This window comes from Macaca fascicularis, chromosome 2 (assembly GCF_037993035.2).
Source record: "Macaca fascicularis isolate 582-1 chromosome 2, T2T-MFA8v1.1".
In the NCBI taxonomy this organism is placed as follows: Eukaryota; Metazoa; Chordata; class Mammalia; order Primates; family Cercopithecidae; genus Macaca; species Macaca fascicularis.
In genome coordinates, this window is record NC_088376.1 from 159548751 (window position 1) to 159570539 (window position 21789).

At 51.9% G+C, this 21789-nt stretch overlaps 1 protein-coding gene across 10 annotated transcripts in view; it reads left to right on the plus strand.

The window, feature by feature from the left end:
• The window catches only part of MYLK (myosin light chain kinase), a 274054-nt gene that overhangs the window by 186863 nt on the left and 65402 nt on the right, over window positions 1-21789 (plus strand). For 7 of the 10 annotated variants that reach the window (XM_015446344.3, XM_074033282.1, XM_065539127.1 and 4 more), the window contains 3 exons: window positions 270-1255; window positions 8400-8516; window positions 18981-19067. In XM_015446344.3, the coding sequence (XP_015301830.2) occupies window positions 270-1255; window positions 8400-8516; window positions 18981-19067 (1190 nt within the window). Of the gene's footprint in view, window positions 1-269; window positions 1256-8399; window positions 8517-8876; window positions 8979-18387; window positions 18642-18980; window positions 19068-21789 lie in introns of those variants that run through there. The other 3 variants (XM_005547960.5, XM_074033283.1, XM_065539130.2) reach the window with 2 other exon arrangements.

The following is a 21789-nucleotide window of genomic DNA, read 5'->3' on the forward strand; positions in this document are numbered from 1 at the left end:
AGAGCAGGGGAAGGAGGGAGGGATTTTTTTTTTTTTTTCACACACCCTTATAAGGCTACTGAAGTCATTACCGATGTAATAAACCAACTAAGCAAGCGAGCGCCTCTCACCAATGTTCCCATCTATAAACACAGCCTGGCCGGCCTTCCCCCTCCCCTCCCGCTCCCCTCTACCCTCCCACCCTCAGGGATTTGCTCTCCCCTGACGTTTCTTTCTTACCCAGCCCCTTTTCCTCCTGCTACTTTCCTTTCTTCCTTCACTGGTTGCAGGGGGAGGGAGCCTGCCAGCTGTGAGGGCCTCTGTGGTGGAGGAGTTGGTGCTGATGGTGGTGGTAGTGACCGCTATGGGACCCTGAGGCCTGGCTGGCCAGCAAGAGGGCAGGGTTGGCCAGAGGAGGAAGACGGCGAGGACGTGCGAGGGGTGCTGAAGAGGCGCGTGGAGACGAGGCAGCACACCGAGGAGGCGATCCGCCAGCAGGAGGTGGAGCAGCTGGACTTCCGAGACCTCCTGGGGAAGAAGGTGAGTACCAAGACCCTATCGGAAGACGACCTGAAGGAGATCCCAGCCGAGCAGATGGATTTCCGTGCCAACCTGCAGCGGCAAGTGAAGCCAAAGACTGTGTCCGAGGAAGAGAGGAAGGTGCACAGCCCCCAGCAGGTCGATTTCCGCTCTGTCCTGGCCAAGAAGGGGACTCCCAAGACCCCTGTGCCTGAGAAGGTGCCACCACCGAAACCTGCCACCCCGGATTTTCGCTCAGTGCTCGGTGGCAAGAAGAAATTACCAGCGGAGAATGGTAGCAGCAGTGCTGAGACCCTGAATGCCAAGGCCGTGGAAAGTTCCAAGCCCCTGAGCAATGCACAGCCTTCAGGGCCCTTGAAACCCATGGGCAACGCCAAGCCTGCTGAGACCCTGAAGCCCATGGGCAACGCCAAGCCTGCTGAGACCCTGAAGCCCATGGGCAACACCAAGCCTGCTGAGACCCTGAAATCCGCTAGCAAAGAAGAACTCAAGAAAGATGTTAAGAATGATGTGAATTGCAAGAGAGGCCATGCAGGGACCACAGATAATGAAAAAAGATCAGAGAGCCAGGGGACAGCCCCAGTCTTCAAGGAGAAGCTGCAAGATGTTCGTGTGGCAGAGGGCGAGAAGCTGCTGCTCCAGTGCCAGGTGTCTTCTGACCCCCCAGCCACCGTCACCTGGACACTGAATGGAAAGACCCTCAAGACCACCAAGTTCATCGTCCTCTCCCAGGAAGGTAAATGAGCGTGGGGGTTGGGGAAGAAGGGGCCTCTGTACCAGGGCCACTGCTAGCTCATGGAGCCTTGGTCTTGCTGACCCCTGTCAGCAGCCTGGGTAGGAGGGCCGCACCCCTGTTTCCTGCTCACTCAAGGATAGGTCCCCGCTCAGGGACCTTGGGTACGTGCACCAAGGCTGGGGCTAAGGGCTGGGATGCTGGTCCTTGTGGCACATGCCCACATCTCGGCACCCATCTGGCAGAGCCCTCTCATGGCACCGCCACCTGTGGCTCCCCAGAGGAGACCTGAGCCTGAGTTGATTCCCAGCTCCAGCATGGACAGGGCTCTGTTCACAGGCTTGGAGGTGGGGGACACGGAGGCTGGAGCCAGCAAGAAGCTCTGAGTAAAGAGCTATTTAGAGCAGCGTCTTAGGTTTGGGGAAGGGTGTGCAGTGACCAGGTGGCACGGAGCTCTGAGTTGGGGTCAAGAATAACTTAAGTCTTGATAGCATTATGGGTTTGAAAGGATCTGTCAGGAAAGCCAAAATCCCAAAACAGCCCCTACAGCACACACTCACGGTCAGACAGAGCTGCTCGCTTCCTAATTTGGATGAGACTTTTGTTTGCTGGTATTTCACATTCTTGGGTGGTGGGGAGAGGAGGGGGGCCCCAAAGCCTTCCATCTGTGTGGACTTTTGGGGTCTGGAGTTTTCAGAGGGGCCAGTTTATACTTGGAGAGGAGATGGGGGTGACACAGGAGTATTTTCTCTGGACCCTCAATTTGGTTTGAAGTGCTTTTGTAAATCCCAAGTCTAGGTGGGAGCTCCAAGGCCAGCTGACCTCCACACCCCATTCTGGCAGCCAGCGTAGGGATAGGTTGCCAGCACGGAACAGAGTCCTGCCTGAGCTGATGCTGGTGGCTCTGGCCAGAGCCCGGTGTTTTGTTAAGGAGAAAGCTCACAAAGAAGCTCCTGGGAAGTGACATTTCACCCTTGAGGGGCAGAGGGCAGCCACAGAAGAGGCCGGAGTGGACAGGTCCTGTCAAATCTGAGTCAGCTGAGATGTCAGAGTGCTCTCCCCATGGGCTGCTCCCCTCCTTGTCCCCTGGCAGCACCCTCCCCATACCCTCCCTCACCTTCTGATGCTGCCTGCCTTCCCCTCACAAGCAGAATGGAGCATTCGAAGATCACAGAATCCCTCTCAGCCCCCAGTAAGGGTCTGTCTTCCCTCTATATCTGGAACAGCACACCTGGAACAGTTGAGCATGCTGAATCTCAGTGCTGAAGGAGTGAAGAGAACACTGGCTGGCAGAGAGAAAAGTGTGTTATTTTCTGCTAATGTGTTGACGCAGTAACTTTTCCATGTGGATGTCCTCAGATTGGCAGGGTCCTCCAGAAGTCATCTCCTCCATCCCCCACCTCTGCTGGCTCAGCCCCCCTCCCCTGAGGCATGGGGGATTATTGGGCTGGGGTGACACGTCCAGAGGAGTGGACACCACAGCCTGTCCTGCTGCCCTTGTGGGGCTCTCCCACTTGGAAAGTCCTTGGTAAAACTGATTGGAAACCCTGACTGGGAGCATTTCCCAGGTCGCCCTATGGTGATCTCTCTGGGCAGGATGCAGGGTGTCATCCACCATCCTCAGGACAAGGTTGGGGCTGTCGCCTGGCTGTCTGATCTTTTTTCATTATCTGTGGTCCCTGTATGGGCTCTCTTGCAGTTCACATCATTCTTAACATATTTCTTGAGTTCTTCTTTGCTAGCGAATTTCAAGTTCTCATCAGGCTTGGCGTTGCCCATGGGCTTCAGGGTCTCAGCAGGCTTGGCGTTGGGAGGTTTGTGGCTGCTCCAGACTCAGGGAAACTGAGGTTAAGTCAGCTGGGGACAGCTGCTCTCGGGCTTGCATGGGGTTTAAACCCAGAGCCATCAACAGCAACTTACAAACAATTCACTTAACTAAGTGTTGTAAGGCAGACCCCAGGCCTGGTCTCAGAAACCCTTCTGAGCCATTAGCCACTGTTTTCTTGCACCCTGAGTGCCTGCAGTATGTTTTCCCTGCTGGTCCCTGAGTGGTAAAGACCCTAGAGATCCTAGCCACTCCAGCTTCCCTTCCCATGGAAACCATCCCAGAGGGAACAATTCAGATCCAGAGCAGCAGCAGAAGAAATGATCCAAGGAAGGCTGCACATGGAGAGGAGAGAGACCAGGAGAGGTAGGAAGGGATTCCAGAGAGAGCCCCAAATCAAACTGCAAGACATCTTCTAAATATTTTTAAATTGTGTTTAAAGAATAGCTGACATCTGTTGAACACTACGTGCTAGACACTATCTTAGGCCTTTTACACTTTTCACTCACTGAATCCTCCCAACTATGACTGTACTGTCCACCTAACAGGGAAGTTATGTACCTTGCCCAATGCAAGGTGCTGGGGGTAACAGACCTGGGATTTGAACTCAGGTGGCTGAGTTCCCGTGCCTAGACCACTATGCTATATGACCTCTTAGTTAATTCCTATTATTTTGTCAGGATACTGGTGGCAGCTGAGAATTTGCCTATCAACAGAAAACACTAATGACTATTTGCTCCTCGGTTTTGTTAACAGTTGTCCGAAGTTTGAAACACTGATGGTGCCCCCAGCCTTGCCAGGTTTCTAGTATTTTCCCTGCAGTGGTGGAAGCAGACCTTGAAATGGGCCTGTCTTGCTTCAATACAGGAGAGTGCATTGTCTCAAAAAATCACCCCCACCCTCTGTCCCTTCACTCACCAAGACTTCAAGAGCCCGGTGTTTTGTTAAGGAGAAAGCTTATCTTAAAGCCTTGTCTATAGGTCACCACTTGAGCAGGTCCCTCCGCAGGGAGTAGGGCATTCTGAGAGGTGGAGTGGGTCTTTTCTCAATAGATCTGGAAAGAGAAGACACACTCATAGTGATAAAATTGTTAGAGCCAAGTGCTGACAAGTGCTTTGAGTGTGTCGGGAGGAGCTGCTGGAAGTGGGAAGAGAGGGAGCTGAGTGCTGGACTTTGATCTAAGCCCTGAAGGCAGGCCAGAGGGGATGGGCTTCGGGGTGAGGGGGGAGGGTGGCCCACAGCAGCAGAGGCATCCTGCTAACAGCTTGTTCTGGGCTGGAGAGGACGACATGGCCCCAGTTTCATCCTATATCCTGCCAAGGAATTCCAGTCTAAAGGCAGTAAGGAGTCATGCGAGATTTTGGAATGAGGAGCACTGTACATGAAGCTCAGTTTAGGGGTTTTGGTGGACTCTGTGCCCAAAAGGCAAGTATAGAGCCTACTGAAGTGGTCGGGAGGAAGACGGTGAAGCCTAGACTAGCATAGTAGCCACAACTACAGACAGGGAGTGACCAGTTCAAGAAGCAAGGATAGAAGTAATGGCACCTGTTGCCTGGCTTGGAAGGGCAGAATGGGGGTGGGGGTAGGTGAAGAAGATAAAGGAATGGAAGACCACTAAGTGTGGGTGTCTGAGTGGCTGGGGTCTCAGTGGTGGTGTCAGTGGGAATAAGGAAGCCGGTGGTTGGAGGAGATTTATAGGGGAAGGTGAAGGAATGGCTCCACTGGCCTCCCGTCCTGCGTCCTTCACGCTCAGCTCAGCACCTGCCCTGCCCCTGGCTTCCTGACTTGGAGCCCTTTTTGCTCCGCTGCACTGATCCCCATCCTGTCAGCTCTGCTACAAACAAGATTCACTTCCTCCAGGATGCCTTCCTGTTGTCACCCACCTTTGGCCACAAGAGACTCTTGCACTGTCCCCTCCCCATCAACCTGTGTATCTGCTTACACTGACTGCTAGTGGACATGCTGTTTTTAGGTTTCAGGGGACTTCTCTGATGTCTGTAGCTTAGATAGGGTTCATAGCCCACAGACCCCCCCAAACAAGATTACATCACCCCATTTAGTTCACTCCCTTTCATGCTGAGAAGAGCAGAAGAGATCTGACGGCCTGGGCTGGAGTTGACCCCTAGTTGATTTGTGGCAGGACACAGACATGTGGAGGTATCCTTCCTCTTCCTGCACCCCTAGAACTGTAGGGCTGATGGGGTTCACAGCTACCACCAGCTGGGCCTGCCCTCTGCCCCCAAGTCTTTCCCCAGCCCTTCCGGGACATGCCTGTGCTGAGGGGTGGGAGGCCGATGGTCCCCTGAGCTGAGGGGAGCTCTGTGGTGGCCTGAGAAGGGCTTTATCTTTATGCTTTGTTTCCTGTCTCCGGGCCAGGCTCCTCCTCCTGGCGAAACACTTGTCCCAGTCTAACAATGAGGATTCATTTTAGTTGCTGTTGTGAATAGGTAATTCATTTGTAATTGCCTTCAGGGTAGAATTTTGCAAAGGCTTTTTAAAAACCCATGTAAGTTCATCCTACGAAAAATTGGTTTATGCAGCATCTACTATGAGCAAGGCATTATTCTAGCCCCCTTTGTTGTGTGCATAACCCACTTGAAGAACTCTGAATTTTCTTTTTTCAGAAACCATATATTATCTTTTTCAGTAGTAAGTTATATTTGACTGTTTGTGATCTTTTCTTACATAGATCCTACTAGATCACCTGCTACAGAAACACGCCTTTATCCTTCTCAGAATGACAAATATGTTTTACTGTGACTGCATTCCAGGCTCAGGAAAAACACTGGTGACAGACAGGGTCACTCCCCTCCGAGAGCTGGTGTGGGAGACAGGCATGCGAGTCGGCAATGGCCTTGTGAGCCGTGCTTTGACATGGATGAGCTCAGAGTTGGGAGCACAGAAGAGGTCCACCTAGGCCTGGGTGACTGGGGGAACAAGGAGGACACCATGCCTGCAGGGGTGACCTGGAGATGAGTGGTACCATCTGGGCTTGCCAGGTGGGCTGGGTAGGCTGATGGAGGCAGTCCTATAGCAGAACCTCCAGGAAGCTACCTCCCTCCATCCACATCCCCTTCCTCCCCTCTGCCCTCAACTCAGAAAAGGAGAGAGCTAGGAGAGCTTCAGACCCAGGAGCACTCACTCCACGACAGCCCTGAGGGGCTCTCCCAGGCAGAGCTCTGCAGTGGTGCTGACCTTTCCCATCCCCCTCATCTCCCTCTCAAAATTCCCCACCAGGCTGAGGCTTCTCAAAAAAAAACCTCTGGGAAACAGCTTTTCTTCTGGAGGTCAAGAATGAACTGTCCCACAGGAAATACCAGATTCTTCATCTGGGGTAGCCAAGCCTGCAAGCCTACCAGGGGGGCCTCCCCAAGCCCATGCACATGGCCAGGGGTCCAGGCTCTGGGCAGGTTGGAAAAGCTGCCTGCCCCATGCCTTGACCTGGGAGAGGAGGCGGGGGCCAGGTCCATATGCCCCCTACTCTCTGTGTACTGTCTTTGCAGCTTGTATCATTTTGACTTAGGGCTCAAGGCAGCTGAGGGACTGAAACTGAAAGAAAATCAAGGATTTGAACAGGATGTGCGTTGGGGGTGGTATATCTGTTCCCAAAGCCTTAGCCCCACCCTGACTTGAGGGAAAATTTCCAGACGGGATTGGTCTCTGCTAAGCCTCTGAGCCCCTCTAGTTGGGGCTAGAGGTCATCTTGGCATCCTCCTGCCCACCCAGATGAATGGAAAGTTCTCTCTCCAGGACATAGTTATCCTCATTCCCCACTCCTGTGCCTCACAATTCTTACTCTTATGACAGACTTCCTAAAATTCCAGCCTAAATCCTCTCCATTACAGTTTCTACAAATTCTGTCTCCTAACCACAAAGGGAAGAAAACAGAGTGAAGCCTTCCCAGGGGTTGGGGTCTATATAAGGGTATAAGAGGTTGGGAGTAGGGTGCAGATCAGCCCTCTTGCCACAGGTGGTTTATAGGATGAAGGTTTCTCTGTTAAAACATTACCCAGGTGGCAAGGAGTAAAGGGCAATATTACACCCTTACTTCCTCCTCCAGCCTTAGTGAGGTTTTCTGAGCAGAACTGATGTCATCTTTCCTCTTTCTAATCTCCTTGTATTTGCTGGTCAAGTCTGTGCATTTGTGTAATGGGGGGCAGGGACAGTAGTCGGTATCCACCCAGAATGCACCCAGCTCTTCCTTCCCAATGCCAGCAGCTTGTGGGACATGAGATGGCAGCTCCAGGTGGCAGAGTGTACGTGGCCCTGGCTCTGTCCTCTTGTGTGATGTCTGCTGCCCTGACAACAGGGGCAGCTTTGAGCAGGATGCCCTGCTATTCACTTGCTTGTGCATCTGAAAGCAAGAACTGGGAACTGCCGCCCTTCTGCCTGGCCCAGCAAGCCTCTTTCCACACCCTGGGGAACCTCCTCAAGGTTCTCACAGAGGAGAAGTAACCAGCCCTGGATGAGAGAGCTGGCAGGGGCCAGGACCAGACCCCGGATTCCTGTGTGTGCCTAGCTGACACCTCCTTCCCCAAACCAGGCCAGAAGATGGTGCTGGGAGTGAAGGCAGGCCCAGGGGAGAGTCCATGGAGAAGGAAGGCCATCCCCACTTCTCTCTGGAGCAACCAGAAGACCCAACTCTGAAGGGAGGCAGCCCCAGAGGGCCCCTCTGCAGGCCCAGTGCCCTTCATTGGCCGTGGTTCTCCAGCTCAGACACCCTTCCTAAAAAGTCAGCTCCTGGGGCCCTGGCTGTAGTCACCACCTCCCAACAAATCTTCCCACAGGCCAGTGCCCCTCCTGGACAAGTGCTCCTCGCCTCCTCCACCCACTTCTTTGCTCAAAGCTCCCTTTTCCAGAATGCAGTCACAGCATCACTACTGTAAACAGGGTGGGACCCCCTCACCTGTCACTGTTCCTAACAGGTCTGTACCCCTGTGTCGGACTCCTTTTCTCTCTTGGTGACGACCAGGGGGCAGGGCCTGTGGACCTCTCCTTCTATTGTATTGGATGGTCTCCAAAGGCAGAGGCTATTTCTTTACCTTCTTTTGCAGCTTTCATTATGTCCCCACAAGAGGATTCTTTGGAGTAGGGGAGGAGGTATCAGGAAGGAACGGATTTAGGGATCAGTTATTTTGGACATGGGTTATAAGCAGAAAGTGCCCTGGCTTTGGTGAGGAGTAGGGGATTGGTTCCCACAAGGCCTCTGGCTTCTGGGCTCCCAGAGGCTGCCCGTGTGACTAACACTCACCTGCTGTGCTCCAGATGCCAGGGCAGGTACTATGACCACACCTGGTTCACTCAACAATTCTTCCTCCCCAGGCTCACTCTGCTCCGTCTCCATCGAGAAGGCACTGCCTGAGGACAGAGGCTTGTACAAGTGTGTAGCCAAGAATGATGCTGGCCAGGCTGAGTGCTCCTGCCAAGTCACCGTGGACGGTAGGTCATGCCCACCCATCACCACTACCCATACACGGGGGTTCCATTTCTCAGCCCCTCCCTTCCCTACCATGCCTTGCCTGTGAGACAGAACTGCCCCCAACACTACCCTCCCTGCCCAAAGGCATTCATTTTGGATGTCAACCTATCTTTTGCCAAGAGAAAAAGAGACAGGAAGGAAAGTGGCAGCTCTACTTGATCACCTACATGGCCTCTTTCTTCACCCCTCCCTTGGCCATCCTGTCCCCCTCCCCGTCGTGACCCCCACACCCAGAACCTTCTGAGCTGGGAAGCTGGGGCACTGGGCAGTAGAAAAGACACACCCACAGGAAAATGACTACAGAGTATTTTACAAAAGCCACACAACAAACAAGTGTCCGAGCTGGCAGGACGGACCCAGCAGGGTCAGCCGTGAGGAGGAGGGAGCAGAGCGGGGCCCATGTGGGAGACTTCATAGAGGAGGTGAGTTGGGACTAAGTCTCTGGATGGAGAGGACAGGCAGCCTCTGCCAAAACCAAACAGTAATAATAATAATAATAATAATACTGCAGAGGGAGGTGGGAGGACACGTCGGGGAGACAGCAGGCCTGCCAGGTCTTAGTGGAGTTTCTGTGTTAGGAAGAGGCAGTGCCAAGCTGCAAGGAACTGGGCTTTGTCCTAGGGAAATGCCAGAAGTGCATTCGTGACTCTTTTTTCTCTCCTTCCTGAGGAGTGTAGAATTGGAGCCTGAGAAGTAGGACGAACCTCGTGATGATTTAGTCAAGGAAATGCAATGGAGGGGGAGGGTGTTTCCTGGCGCATTTAGGGCTGAGCCAGGACCAGAACCCCATCCCAAGACTCACAACCCAGTATCATTTCTTTGTATTTGGCACTTACCTGGAAATGTCTCAAAAAGTAGTCTTGGGGAAATAGTTTCTTGCCCTTGAAATGTCTGATTAATAACCATCAGAGACACATCAAAAGCTAGTGTCCAAATAAGGCATCTTGAAGCCCAGCTTGCTTGTTCTTCTCCCTCCTGGGTGTGATCAGTTGAGTTCTGAAGTCCTAGTGTGTCTCACTGCCATTCCACACCATGTAGAGCCCGTGTCCTCATTCTGGACTTTACAGTCGGTTTCCTGATCACAAAGCTGAGCTCTATGGAACATGATGAATAGGAGAGAGGTGGAAAAGAATGTCTTTTTTGTAAAAACACAATGGCAGCACGAATTAATTGTTAATAGCCGAAAGGTAAGCTGAACTCATCTAATACTGTGTACTTCTCCTTGGAGATTGTGCGTGTATGTGCTAGAGGGGCTCTGAGTCTAAGGAAGCAGACTCAATGGGTCCAAGTTTATGGTCAATTCAGAGGGGGCGTGGGACACATGTTTTGAAGTTCTGCACAGGGGATGCTATGGCTGATGACTCCTGTGTGGGAGTCTGTCCTCACCCAGACTGTCACCCACTCAGATCACAGTCCTGCTTCTTTCTGTACAGGTGCTGCATTAGTAAAGTATAGCGTTTCTGGGAACTTGATCCTTGAAAGCCCACTTCTAATACCCCTCTGCTCAGTTGGGACTCAGCTAGTGAAGGAAGTTCCTGAGCTAGTGAAGGAGGTTATCGGCTTTTGGAACCTCTTTAGGTCCTATTTGCATGGCTACCTGAAGGCAGGAGAGCAATTCATTCTCCTTATCTGTAAAATGTCAGCACCTTTTCCAGATCTGTTTTCAAGATGAAATTTCCTTTTCCCCTACTGAATACACTTGGGAATTCTTTTTTTTTTTTTTTTTTTTTAAGGTTTGGGAAATTCATTCTGCAACTTAAAGGGCTTTGTTTGCCCAGAGTCTGCTGGCAGATTCCCTTGTCCGCTCCGCTAATCTTGATGACCATCATTATTTATCCCTAATTCCTTCAAACGCAGAGTTTGGCCTCCAGCTGCAAATTGGGAGCTAGGTCTTGGAAGAAGAGCTAGAAAAGTGATAGGAGGGAGCCCAGCTGAGATAAGAGGACCGACTCTCAGTCCATTGGGTTTGGTTTTGTTGACAGAAAGGATAAGGCCAGCCTCTTCCCCCTGCTCTTCTTTCCTTGTTGCTATACTTGCAGATATATTAGCGTCCTGTGTGCTGGGTGGGCATTCGCCCATATTTAGCTTTATTTTTTCATCAAGAGCCTCTCTAGGAAAGTGGTAAAGGACTGTGGTCGCCTTGACGGCTCCCCTGTCGCCTTTCTATCGTCTAGTGCTCCACCCCACTGGCTAGGCTAGGTCTCCTGCCCTCATTCTGTCCCCTCATCCCCTCAGCTCTCCCTGTTCCCCAAGGCATCAATCATACTTGACTTGGGGATCCCAATGGGTTTGTGCATCCCCTGAAATTACAGGCAAAATGTTGCGTTATGTGGGTTGGAGCATCTTTCTGAAGAAAGGGGTCCGTAGTTTTTAGTCGAATTCTTAAAAGGAGTCATGAATCAGAATACATTGAAGAACTACTTGCCCTTAGGAGCAACAGTGACTGAATTTTCAAGCCCAGCCATTGTGTGGGCTCTTCCAGCATGTCTCCAGCTGCAACTGCCCACCCGACCTCTGCACAGAACTAGGCCTTCATCCCTCTTATGGGGCAATGAGGTCCATCTCCACTAGGCGATGGGACTACAGCTGGTGCTGACTTCAGACTGGCTTCCTCAGCCACTCAGCAGGGCTGGCCTGGCCCCTGAAAGTCACTATCACTCACTCATCCTGTGCCAAACACCATCGAGACCATACATCTGAGGCCAACATATCTTTCAAAATCTCATAAAAATGAGGCAAATGGGGCTCATTGGCCAGTCCGCATTACCCACACTACTGATTGCCTCATATCTTAAAGATAAGGGATGTCACCTTTATAACACAGCACAGCTGGCTATTTTAATCATGTGTTTGGGTCTTTTTCCTAAGAGAAAGGGTGTTTATGTACTTTCTTGATTATGGTCATATCACCCTTCCTTCTGAACTCAGCAGAAGACAAGGGTTAACTTGTGCCACATAGAAGGGAGCTAGAACCTAGAGTAAATGTGGACTTGCCCGAAAACTCGTCCGGGAGGAGAACAAGCTGACCTTCAATGCCTGCCCTGGCCAGAGACTGTTGTGCACTTTGCATTTTTAGTCTGTGCAACAGCTGAGCAGGGTGTCTCTCTCAGTGAGCAAACCAAGGCTTACCAAGGGTCAGCTGCCTTCCGGGCCCCACAGACAGCAGGCGTAGATCCAGTGTTGGGGCTCCACCCTGCACGGTGAATTACAACATGAAATATCCTGGCAGGACTCAGTGTCTGGCTCAGAAACCTGCCCCTTTCCACAGCCTGGTGCAGCCTCCCTGGACTGTGAATTACCACGACGGGGCCCGCTCCCAGAGTGATCCAGACCTTCCTGAGTAACAGCCCTCCCTGCGGGGAGGTCCTTCTGCACATGGGACTCAGAAACCCCTTTACTCTCGTTCCAACCCAGATGAGCAGTGAGGAAACTAAGTCCTTCCTAGGCCAGAATCCCATGAGAGGAGTCAAAAGGCACCTTAGCCCCTCACTGGCTCATCCAGTCGTTCTCAACTCAGGCCTCCTGTCCCCAGCCACCCTGGCTAGGGCACCCAGCTTTTGGTACCAGTGAGACCAGGGCTTTGTGACTACAGAGGGTCATGCATGATTGTGATAGGGAGGGACACTCCAGTGGGTACTCATGCCCTCACTCAGTCATTCAACAAGTATCTGAGTGCCCACTCTTTGCCAGGCACTGCCGTAGGAGCTGGTTTTAACACAGTAAATGAAGTCGGAGAAGTTCCAGCTCTTGGGACTTTTCTAGTGGGAGAGCGGCAGTAATGCAGGTGAACAGCTGTGTCATATCCTCAGGTAATGTCACCAGCTATGGAGAAAGCAAAGCAAGGTAATGGGGAAGGGAGTACCATTTTTGGACGGGGTGGTCGCTGAGGCCCCTCTGAGGAAGGAACATTTGAACAGAGACTGAAGGAAGCCAGGGAAGGAAGAGGGACAAGGTGACAACGAGAGCATAGCCCTGAGCTGAGGACACTGTGCTTGAGGCATTTCAGGATGAGGCAGGAGGCCAGGGTGGTGGAGCCATGAGCAAGGGGCAGGATGGTAGGAAGTGAGGTTGAGGAGGACTGTGGACCAGATCCAGGCAGTGTTGGCTATGACCAAAAAAAATGAGATTTTATTCTAAGTGTGATGGGCCAACACTGGACATTTATGAAGGATCACTCATGTCCATGTGATGACCAGACCCAGGATGAGTCAGAGGGAAAGCAGGGAGCACAATCGGGAGTTGCCACAACAGGGGCGGGAAGTGATCAGATTCATAACCTCTTTGGCTATAGAGCTGATAGGAGCTGCTGATGAGCTGGGTATGGAGAGAGAGAGAGAGAGAGAAGTCAAAGATGACTCTTAGTTTTCATGGGGGGAGTGAAGATCAATGGTGGGTTGGGGGGGAGGGCACGATCAAGAGTTTAGTGCATGTGAAGTTTAAGATGCCCATTTGACCTCTCAAGCAGTCCTCTCACATAGGCAGGTGTTTAGATGAACCTGAAGTTGAGGGGGAGGTCAGGGTTGGAGGCAGGCTATGGGGAGCCATCCACACACAGAGGCCATTCACTGCCCTGGGGTTGAATGAGGTCCCTGGAGAGTACAGAGGTGAAGATAAGAAGAGGGAGAGAGAGAGAGGCAGGGGCAGGACAGGGGCCTGCGAAGAAGACTAAGAAGGAAGTACTCCAGTGATATGGGAAGAAACCCAGGAGATGGGGGTGTCCTAGAAACCAAATGATAAGAACTTCAAAAAGGAAGGAATGATCAAGATTAATGTTCCAGGCCGGGTGTGGTGGCTCACGCCTGTAATACCAACATTTTGAGAGGCAGGTGAATTGCTTGAGCCAGGAGTTCAATACCAGCCTGGGCTACATGGTGAAACCCTGTCTCTACAAAAAATACAAAAGTTGGCTGTCTGCTGTGGGGCATGCCTGTAGTCCCAGCTACTCAGGAGGCTGAGCCAGGAGGAAGCTTGAGCATGGGAGGTTGAGGCTACAGTGAGCCAACATGGAACCACTGCACTCCAGCCTGGGGGACAGAGGGAGACCCTGTCTGAACAAAAGGAAGGAAGGAAGGGAAGGAAGGGAAGGAAGGGAAGGAAAGAAAGAAAGAAAAGAAAGAAAAGAAAAAAAAACATGTCAGGTGCTGCTGCCAAATAAAGATGAGCCTGAGCATTGGCTATTGGGTTTGGCAACATTGAGGTCATTGGTGACCTTGCAGGAGGGCTTCAGGGGAATGATAGTAACAACAGCCTCATCCTAGGCATACAGAGACTGAGTCACCTGTTCAAGGTCACCCTAAGTAGCAGAGTGGGAAGTTAAATCCAAGCCTCGTTTCCTAACCACTGTGGTCCACTGTTACCTTGGCCCCTGGGCACTTCTGATTATTGCTTAGCTGATTTTGACCCACCCCTCCTTTGTTGACCTTGGCCCTGCCATATTACTAAGTCTGCTCCCACCCCCACATTTATTCTTTTTTTTTTTTTTTTTTTTTTTTTTTGTGAGACAGAGTTTTGCTCTTTTTGCCCAGACTGGAGTGCAGTAGTGCAATCTCGGCTCACTGCAACCTCTGTCTCCTGGATTCAAGCCATTCTGCTGCCTCAGCCTCCCAAGTAGCTGAGATTACAGGCACCCGCCACCACGCCCTGCTAATTTTTGTATTTTTAGTAGAGAAGGGGTTTCATCATGTTGGCCAGGCTGATCTAGAACTCCTGACCTCAGGTGATCCACCCACCTCAGCCTCCCGAAGTGCTGGGATTACAGGCATGAGCTACCGCGCCTGGCCCAGATTTATTCTTTAAATAATCACAGACAACTAACAGGTATTATGTGGAACTAAATATAATTGCTGTTTTTGTAGGTCAAAAACACTTCAATACTGGTGAATGGTATAGTTCAACCTGATCTGATGGTATAGATCAACACAAAGCACTTAGCACCGTGCATACATGGAGTCAGTACCCAGTAAATGTCAGCCATCACCTTCTGACTTGGTCACACCTCCCTCACTCTTCTCTTGAGGTGATGTTATTTCCGTTTTCCTTGTGAGGAAGCTCAGACTCAGAAAAGTTCAGGAACTTGCCCAGGGACTCACAGCTCCTAAGCAGCAGAGCCAGAAAGAAGCGCGAGCATCCTGATCTCTCCTCCTTAATATGCTAGCACACTGCTTGCACTCAGTCAGAGAGAGAGGCCAGCAAGGAGGGATGAGCCAACCCAGGGAGAAGCTGAAGCCCAGCCCCTCTGCCCTGCCCCACTGGGGGCCCCTAGAAGCTGGACCCCTCCAAGAAGCTTCCCAAGACCTCACGCCCCCTGCATGGGGTCAAAGTTCAGGGAACCAACCTCTTGAGGGAGACAAAAAAAAAAAAATGCTGCCCAGACAGCTTGAGTCCAGAGCCCAGGAGTGGAAGGGGTGAGGCATTATCCATAGAAGGACACGTTTTCCCCTCCATGTAGAGGCCCCCCACTTCCCCACACCTCCATCTTCCTTCCCCACACTTCTTTGGAGACACAAGCTAAGGACTTCAGCCTTAGGGGCCTAGATCTAGCAATGGAGTTTAATTTCATCACAAAATGATTAAAATAGAAAATATAAGCTGCTCTTGAACTTATATTACTATTATTTTTATCCCCTGGGCAGTCATGTGAGCACAAAGCTGGTTTTGATTAGGCACATGGCCCTTCCAGCCCACTCCTTGCTGCAGTTGGCATGGAGGTCTGCTGGCTCTGCATCCCTGGCAGGGCCCTGTGGTGCATGCACAGCCCCACCATGCTGACACTTTAGGTGGAGTGCGGTCACCTCCTGGGCTCCGAGTCTGGGGTGTGCCTCGTTTGAAAGGGGGACTTGAGCCCCTTTCCTCATGGCCAGATGGAAAGATAAAGTGCTGCAGGAACTTCTGAAAATAAGACTCAAAGCACATTACAGGGTAGTGTACTGACACGTCCAGTGAAACCCCAGCACCCTAGAGCCGAGGACGGAGGCAGCGGCAGATGGGGCAGGGCAGGGAGGGCTTTCCGAAGGTGGAAAATTTTAAAGCTGACTCAGAAGTAGGTAAGGGAATGTGGCTATCAAGGGGAATTAATTCATAGGTAAGTGATCATTTTCTTTTTTTTTTTTTTTCATTTTTTGGAGACAGGGTCTCACTCTGTTATCCATGCTGGAGTACAGTGGCATGATCACTGCAGCCTCAAGCTCTGTGGGCTCAGGTGATCCTCCTACCTCAGCCTCCCAAGCAGCTAAGGACTACAAGCACATGCCACAGTGCCCGGCTAATTTTTGTAATTTTTATAGAGATGGGGTTTCATCATGTTGCCCAGGCTGGTCTTGAACTTCTGGGTCCAAGTGATTCGCCTGCCTTGGCCTCCCAAAGTCTTGGGACTACAGGCGTGAGCCACCACACCCGGCTGATAAACGATCATTTCCTGCTTTCCAAAACACTGTTGCATGTGTTCTCTCCTTTGGGCTTTGGAACACCATGAGGTAGAGAAAAAAAGTGATTCCCTTGTACAGATGTGGAAACAGAGACATGGGACAGTTTAAATTATTTCTCCAAGTTCCCAAGATTGCTGATGACAAAGCCAAAGCTAGAGCTGTTCTCTCTTGGTCTCTACCGTGGTGATGCTTGGAAGTAAAGCCCAACACAACCGCATGAGGACAGAAGGAGTCTCAGTCCCTGCTGCCCTTCTTTCAGGAACCCAGGAAAACTGGGCCTCTTATCCTTTGCTTTCTTGTGCCTCAGCTTACTCATCAGTTAAAAAAGCAAACCCGATCCTTCTCCCTCCTCTATGCTGCAAGACTCACCAGGAGAATGAGTGCTGAAGCCAAGGAGTGCAGAACTGCATACATACTCTGCCCTGTACTCCTGTTCCTTAAGAAGGGCCAGGTGCGGTTGCTCACGCCAGTAATCCCAGCACTTTGGGAGGCCGAGGCAGGCAGATCACCTGAGGCCAGGAGTTTAAGACCAGCCTGGCCAACATGGCGAAACCCCATCTCTACCGAAAATACGAAAAATTAGCCAGGCGTGCTAGTGCACGCCTGTAATCCCAGCTACTCAGGAGGCTGAGGCACGAGAATCACTTGAACCTGGGAGGCAGAGGTTGCAGTGAGCCGAGATCATGCCACTGCACTCCAGCCTGAGTGACAGAGTGAGATTCCATTTCAAAAAAAAGGGCCAAACAAACGAAACAATTACTGGGTACACCTTTCTTTACATTGTCATCGGCGACGGTTAGAAATGCTGGTCTTCAAGGAAGGGAAGAAGGGAGAGCCCCGGACAAGGGAAGCTTAGACTGACTCCATGCCCCTGGTTTATGGCACCCTCATCCCCAGATATCAAGGGGAAGCACTGCCAGGTTTTTCTGCCTCTTGGAATAGTCCTGGAGCCACTCCCTGTGCACTCCCTGTGCTTGAGGAGAGACGAGGAGTTTTCTGTTGGCCAAGTATCAGTCATCCATGGAGCTTCTGGGTCATACCATGCCCAGACCCCAACCCAGACCAATGAAACCAGGACCTGTGAGGTGAGATACCCTGGCACAGGTGCTTCTAACATACAGCTGAGGCTGAGATCCACCGAGGCTGACAAAGAACTATGTCCAGAGGATTTTTCTGTAGTGAGAATGACCGTGATCCTTGGGGAAAATGTCCAGTGTAAGAAAATGAAATTATCCCTGCCCTATGGCTTTCTGCTTCTCTGTGTCCCCATGGAATTGGCGTGCTGGGTTGCAGGCAGCCTTCTGAGGAACTTGAGAGTGTCCACTCCAGATAGCAGGGACCCCTGATGTGCCATCTGGGGCTTTTTTGCCCGTATGGGAGGCGGCAGGAGTCCGGCTTGCAGTGGGAAGTGGAGGCGAGGAAGTGTTTTGGTGTCAAGGGCTACTTGAAAGGGTTGCTTTGGCTGTCTGCTCCCCCGCACACCCTGTCATGTACTGCTAAGAAGTCCCACTTAAAGCCCCTAATGGTGCATGCAGGGCTTTCCGCTGTCTTTGGTGGGGGATTGCCGCCACAGCCCCTGGAGGCCTGTCTGCTTCTGAGCTGCCATGAGCCTGCGACACCCGCACAGGGCCTCCTCCCTGGATTGCCTGGAACAGAGAGGAGGCAGGCACTAGGCTGGGAAGGAAGCCTGTGGGGTGGTGATGAGCGGAGGGACTCATGTGGGCAGATCCATGTTCTGGGGAAGGCGAGGAGCCTAAATGCCTCCCAGAAGGAGAAATGCATCCAGAGGCAGCTCAGAGTCCACTTGCTGGGAGGAAGATGTCCCCAGCCCCCAGTTCTGCTCCCTGTGCCCACCCCTCAGAGCCCCAGGAGCCCAGTCTAGGCAAGATCAGCCCTGACTACCAGTCCTGGAGGCGGATGTGAGAGGGCTCTTCCTCCCCAGCCAAGCCTCAGGAATGTGGTGAAGCCTCCGCTGGAAAGTCCCCCCACCCACCCCGGCCCCCACTGAGCTTCCTCTCCTCAGGAGCAGGAAAAGAACGCCCAGGGAGAGGGCTCCAAGGGGGAGACTGTCTCTCAGTGCCGTCCCCAAAGAGCGCTCCTTGTGGGGGAAGAAAGGCCAGTGAACGTGCTGGAGCCCAGTGATAGCTGCTCAACCAGCTCCTCCTTATCCCATTTCCCGGGTGGTTTCCCCACAGTGTCCTGGGGGCCGGTGAGGGCCTTCCCACCCAGCCCAGCCAGCCAAGTGATGTTTCCCTGCTTGCTCTCCATGAGGGAGGGTTTCCTCTGGCAGAGGGAGTGTGGAGCAGAGCCCAAGGACAGGCACCGCCCAGCATCTTTAGGTCCGCCCAGCAGGCAGCTGTGCCCAGCTTCACTGGGCCTGTTGGGGGAGGGCTAGCAGAGGCCCCACAGTGGGGCCTAGACCCTGTCTCAGAGGGGAGGTGTGCTGGCTGCCTGCTCAAAGACCTCCGTTTGGTTTGTCACTGCAAAGTTTGGTCTGCAGAAGAAAGTTGGAGAAATCAGAAGCTGTGTGCCAGCTCTAGTCCATGAGCCCAAGAGCAGGGACCCTGTCCCCTCCTCCCCCTATTGGAGAGACAGCCTTTTGGAGACCCAGGATGTCTAGCAGGAGGGAGACAAGGCCTGATGGAGGAGAAAGCCGGGAGGGTGAGCAAGGGGTGACTGTGCCCCGACTCTGCCAGCAATGGCATTCCTGGGGGATCATCCCAAGCTCCCAGGGCAGCCTGTGCGCTCATCTTGCCAAGGTGACGGTGCTGTCTTCACCGCATTAATCAGGCCCAGGGCAGTGGACGGCCCTTCTTTGGTGCTCTCATGGAGGGTGAAGGAGGTTGCCTGGACGCAGGCGCTGTTCTGTCCAGCAGGCACAAAGGGCCCTCAGAGTTGGGGGAGGAGTTTGGTCGAGGTGGGATTTTGACCGAGAGGCCCCCTCTGCTCAGTTCCTCAGCGGCTGCTGACTAACGCTGGTTGTTACCTGTTTCGTTCCAGATGCCCCGGCCAGTGAGAACACCAAGGCCCCAGAGATGAAATCCCGGAGGCCCAAGAGCTCTCTTCCTCCCGTGCTAGGAACTGAGAGTGAGTACTCGCCCAGCTTCACCGGGCAGAGGCAGGGGCAGGGACTGAGGGCAGCCTCAGAGCCCCCACTTCCTGGTCACTCACTCTTGCCCAAGCTCCTGGAAGTCTGATGTCCGCCCACACCCCGAAGTGCCCAATAACAGAACCAGTTCCTTCCTTCGTGCCTTCTCTGGCACCTCTCTCCATGGGACACCTTTCTGGCAAACTCCTCTGAAAAGTCCCTCATCCCTGAATTCTTCCTCACCTCAGCTCCCAGAGTCAACACCTGGCTCCTCCACTCCCTCCTTCCCAGTGTCACGGAGACGTGTCTGGGTCTCATCCTCCCTCCTCCATTGTACAGAGTCTGTTCAAGCGATTACCTTTCAGAATGACACATGCTGTGCCTTGCTCATGGAAGGCAAATCACGGTGTGGTATAAGAAGCCGAGAGAGAAAGGAGACTCTCCGTGACCATAGACAGCTACCTTCCTCTTTTTGGATCTCAGCTTCCCCAGAGCCCACACATCCATTAGGCACCATGCGTAGGGTCCACAATGCTTTTACAGGCCTGCCAAATGCTGTAATAGCTTATAAAATTAGAAGAAAAAAGTAAACTTTTAAGTCAAAGACAATGTTTTAATTCATAACATGAATATATTCATCTTTATACCCATGCAGTTATAAAGTAATTTACATAATTCAAATATAATACTTGATATATAATTAAATCTATGTACCTTTTTTTTGGTGGAGGAGGGGGCTATAAAGGCAGAAGGGCCTCAAAAGTCACAGTGTCACCCCGGCTGCCCTTATAATTTTTAATCTAATTTTGACAGCAGAACTATCCTTTGAAACCTACAGTTTCAACAGAGGGTGCAGAGTCGTTTGAACATCCCCAGCACATGCTGTGTTTTAAAACAAACAAACAGAAAACAAGATAAGCTCCTAATTGCCCCTACTGATAGAGAAAAGTAATTGAGCCTGATTAATTCAGACTACAGTCTTCTTCCATTACAACGCAGTGTTTGTGACTTTGTTTTATTCTTACCTTCCTAATGATGAACTTGGGTTCCTCAAACATACCCCAGCCAGGCTGTTGGGGGAACGCAGCCTTCAGTATGTTGGGACAGCGAAATTGGAATTAATTTCTCATTGACACTTAATCAAGGTAGATAGCCTGAGAATATCAAGAATGGACATTTAATAAGTTGTTGGGAATGCATACATAATACCAAGAAAAACCTAGTGAGAATGGGTTAATAATTTTATCTTCCAAAAATATTCCTTGGGCCCGTGCTATACTTGGTATGGAAAACCGTGAGCAGAAGAGATAGAGAATCTAGGAAGGGCACCAGGGGCTGTGAACTGGGGCTATGGCATGGCTGTCCCCCACTTCTGGGTGCAGAAGCTGCAGTGCAGGGGTTGATCTGGTGGGCGGCCTCCAGCCCTCAGCTCCAGCACACCCACTCCAATGAGCCTTTGAGGAGGTGAGATGGGGTCAGAGCCAAACTGTGGAGGAGGAAAACAAGCTTGAGACGATGAGCAGAGCAGGAGTTGGGCTGTCTGCCCTGAGAACAGAAGGCTGTGGAAACACCATGCAAGTTGTCACTGTCCGAGTCTGGAGCAGCGGCTCGCACCCCTGGCTGCATGTTATATTCACTTGCGGAGCTTTTAAACCACTGCCACGCAGGCTTCCCCTGCCCCCAGACCAATTACATCAGAATCTCAGGGGTGGGTGTCAGGCCTCAGTATTTGTTCAAGCTCCAGGTCACCCCATGTGCAGTCAAGCTGGAAACCAGCTGTTCCACGGAGAAGCCTGGTGCCCACACTGTGGGTCTTGAGAAGCAGAAGGGGGTCTCCCCTGCTGCCTCTGTTAAGTGTGGACCCGCCTCGGGGACCCTCACATCAGCATCCTCAGAGTATCACGTTGCCCAGAGAGCAGAGCAAGGCACCCTGTGGTGGGGAGGCTGGAAGCAGGGAGTGAAGCTCCATCCGAGTTAGTAGGGGAGCAGCAGGCTGGCAGCAAGTGCTTCATCTCTGCAGAAAACACACATTCACAACTGGATTAACTCCAGTAGACGCCACTTGGATCTCACTCTGTGTGCAGAGCCCCCATGTTGGAATTTCAGACATCTTGCCCCTGAAAGAACGGCAGTGTGTATCTCCACACACTCCAAAGTCATGGCCACTTTGAACCCCTTTGCTGGCCCACCGCCCCGCCCCCCACCCCCGTCACCCCAAACCTGCCGCCCCAGCACTGAGAGCAGTGCCAGGCTGGCTGCAGCTGCCCTCCACCTGCTTGCACCCCTGCCCTCTTGTCCTTCAGAAGCCGGTACCCTGGGGGCCTGAGAGACACCCTGGGGTTTGTTTCTGGAGCGTCCTGAGATGGCGGCTGCCCAGAGATGGAAAGTGAAGATGTCTTTTAGGTCTGCACCCGTTCTTTTCTCCCTTTGGAGGATAATTCTTAGTTTATTAATTATATGCATTATATATGCACACATTCTTATTTAAGCATTTTAAACAATATAGAAATATACTATGTATAACGTGAAAGTCCTCTTTCATCTACCACCAGTTCTACTCAAGCCCCAAAAATCCTCAATGACTTTTTTCCATGCATTTTTATATACATGCACAAGTACATCAATTGCGTTTTTGCCTCACAGAGATGGAACCACACAGTCTGTACACCTCTGCAACCTGCCTTTTTCTCTTAGCTTTGCCATCCCCAGTCCCAGACACCT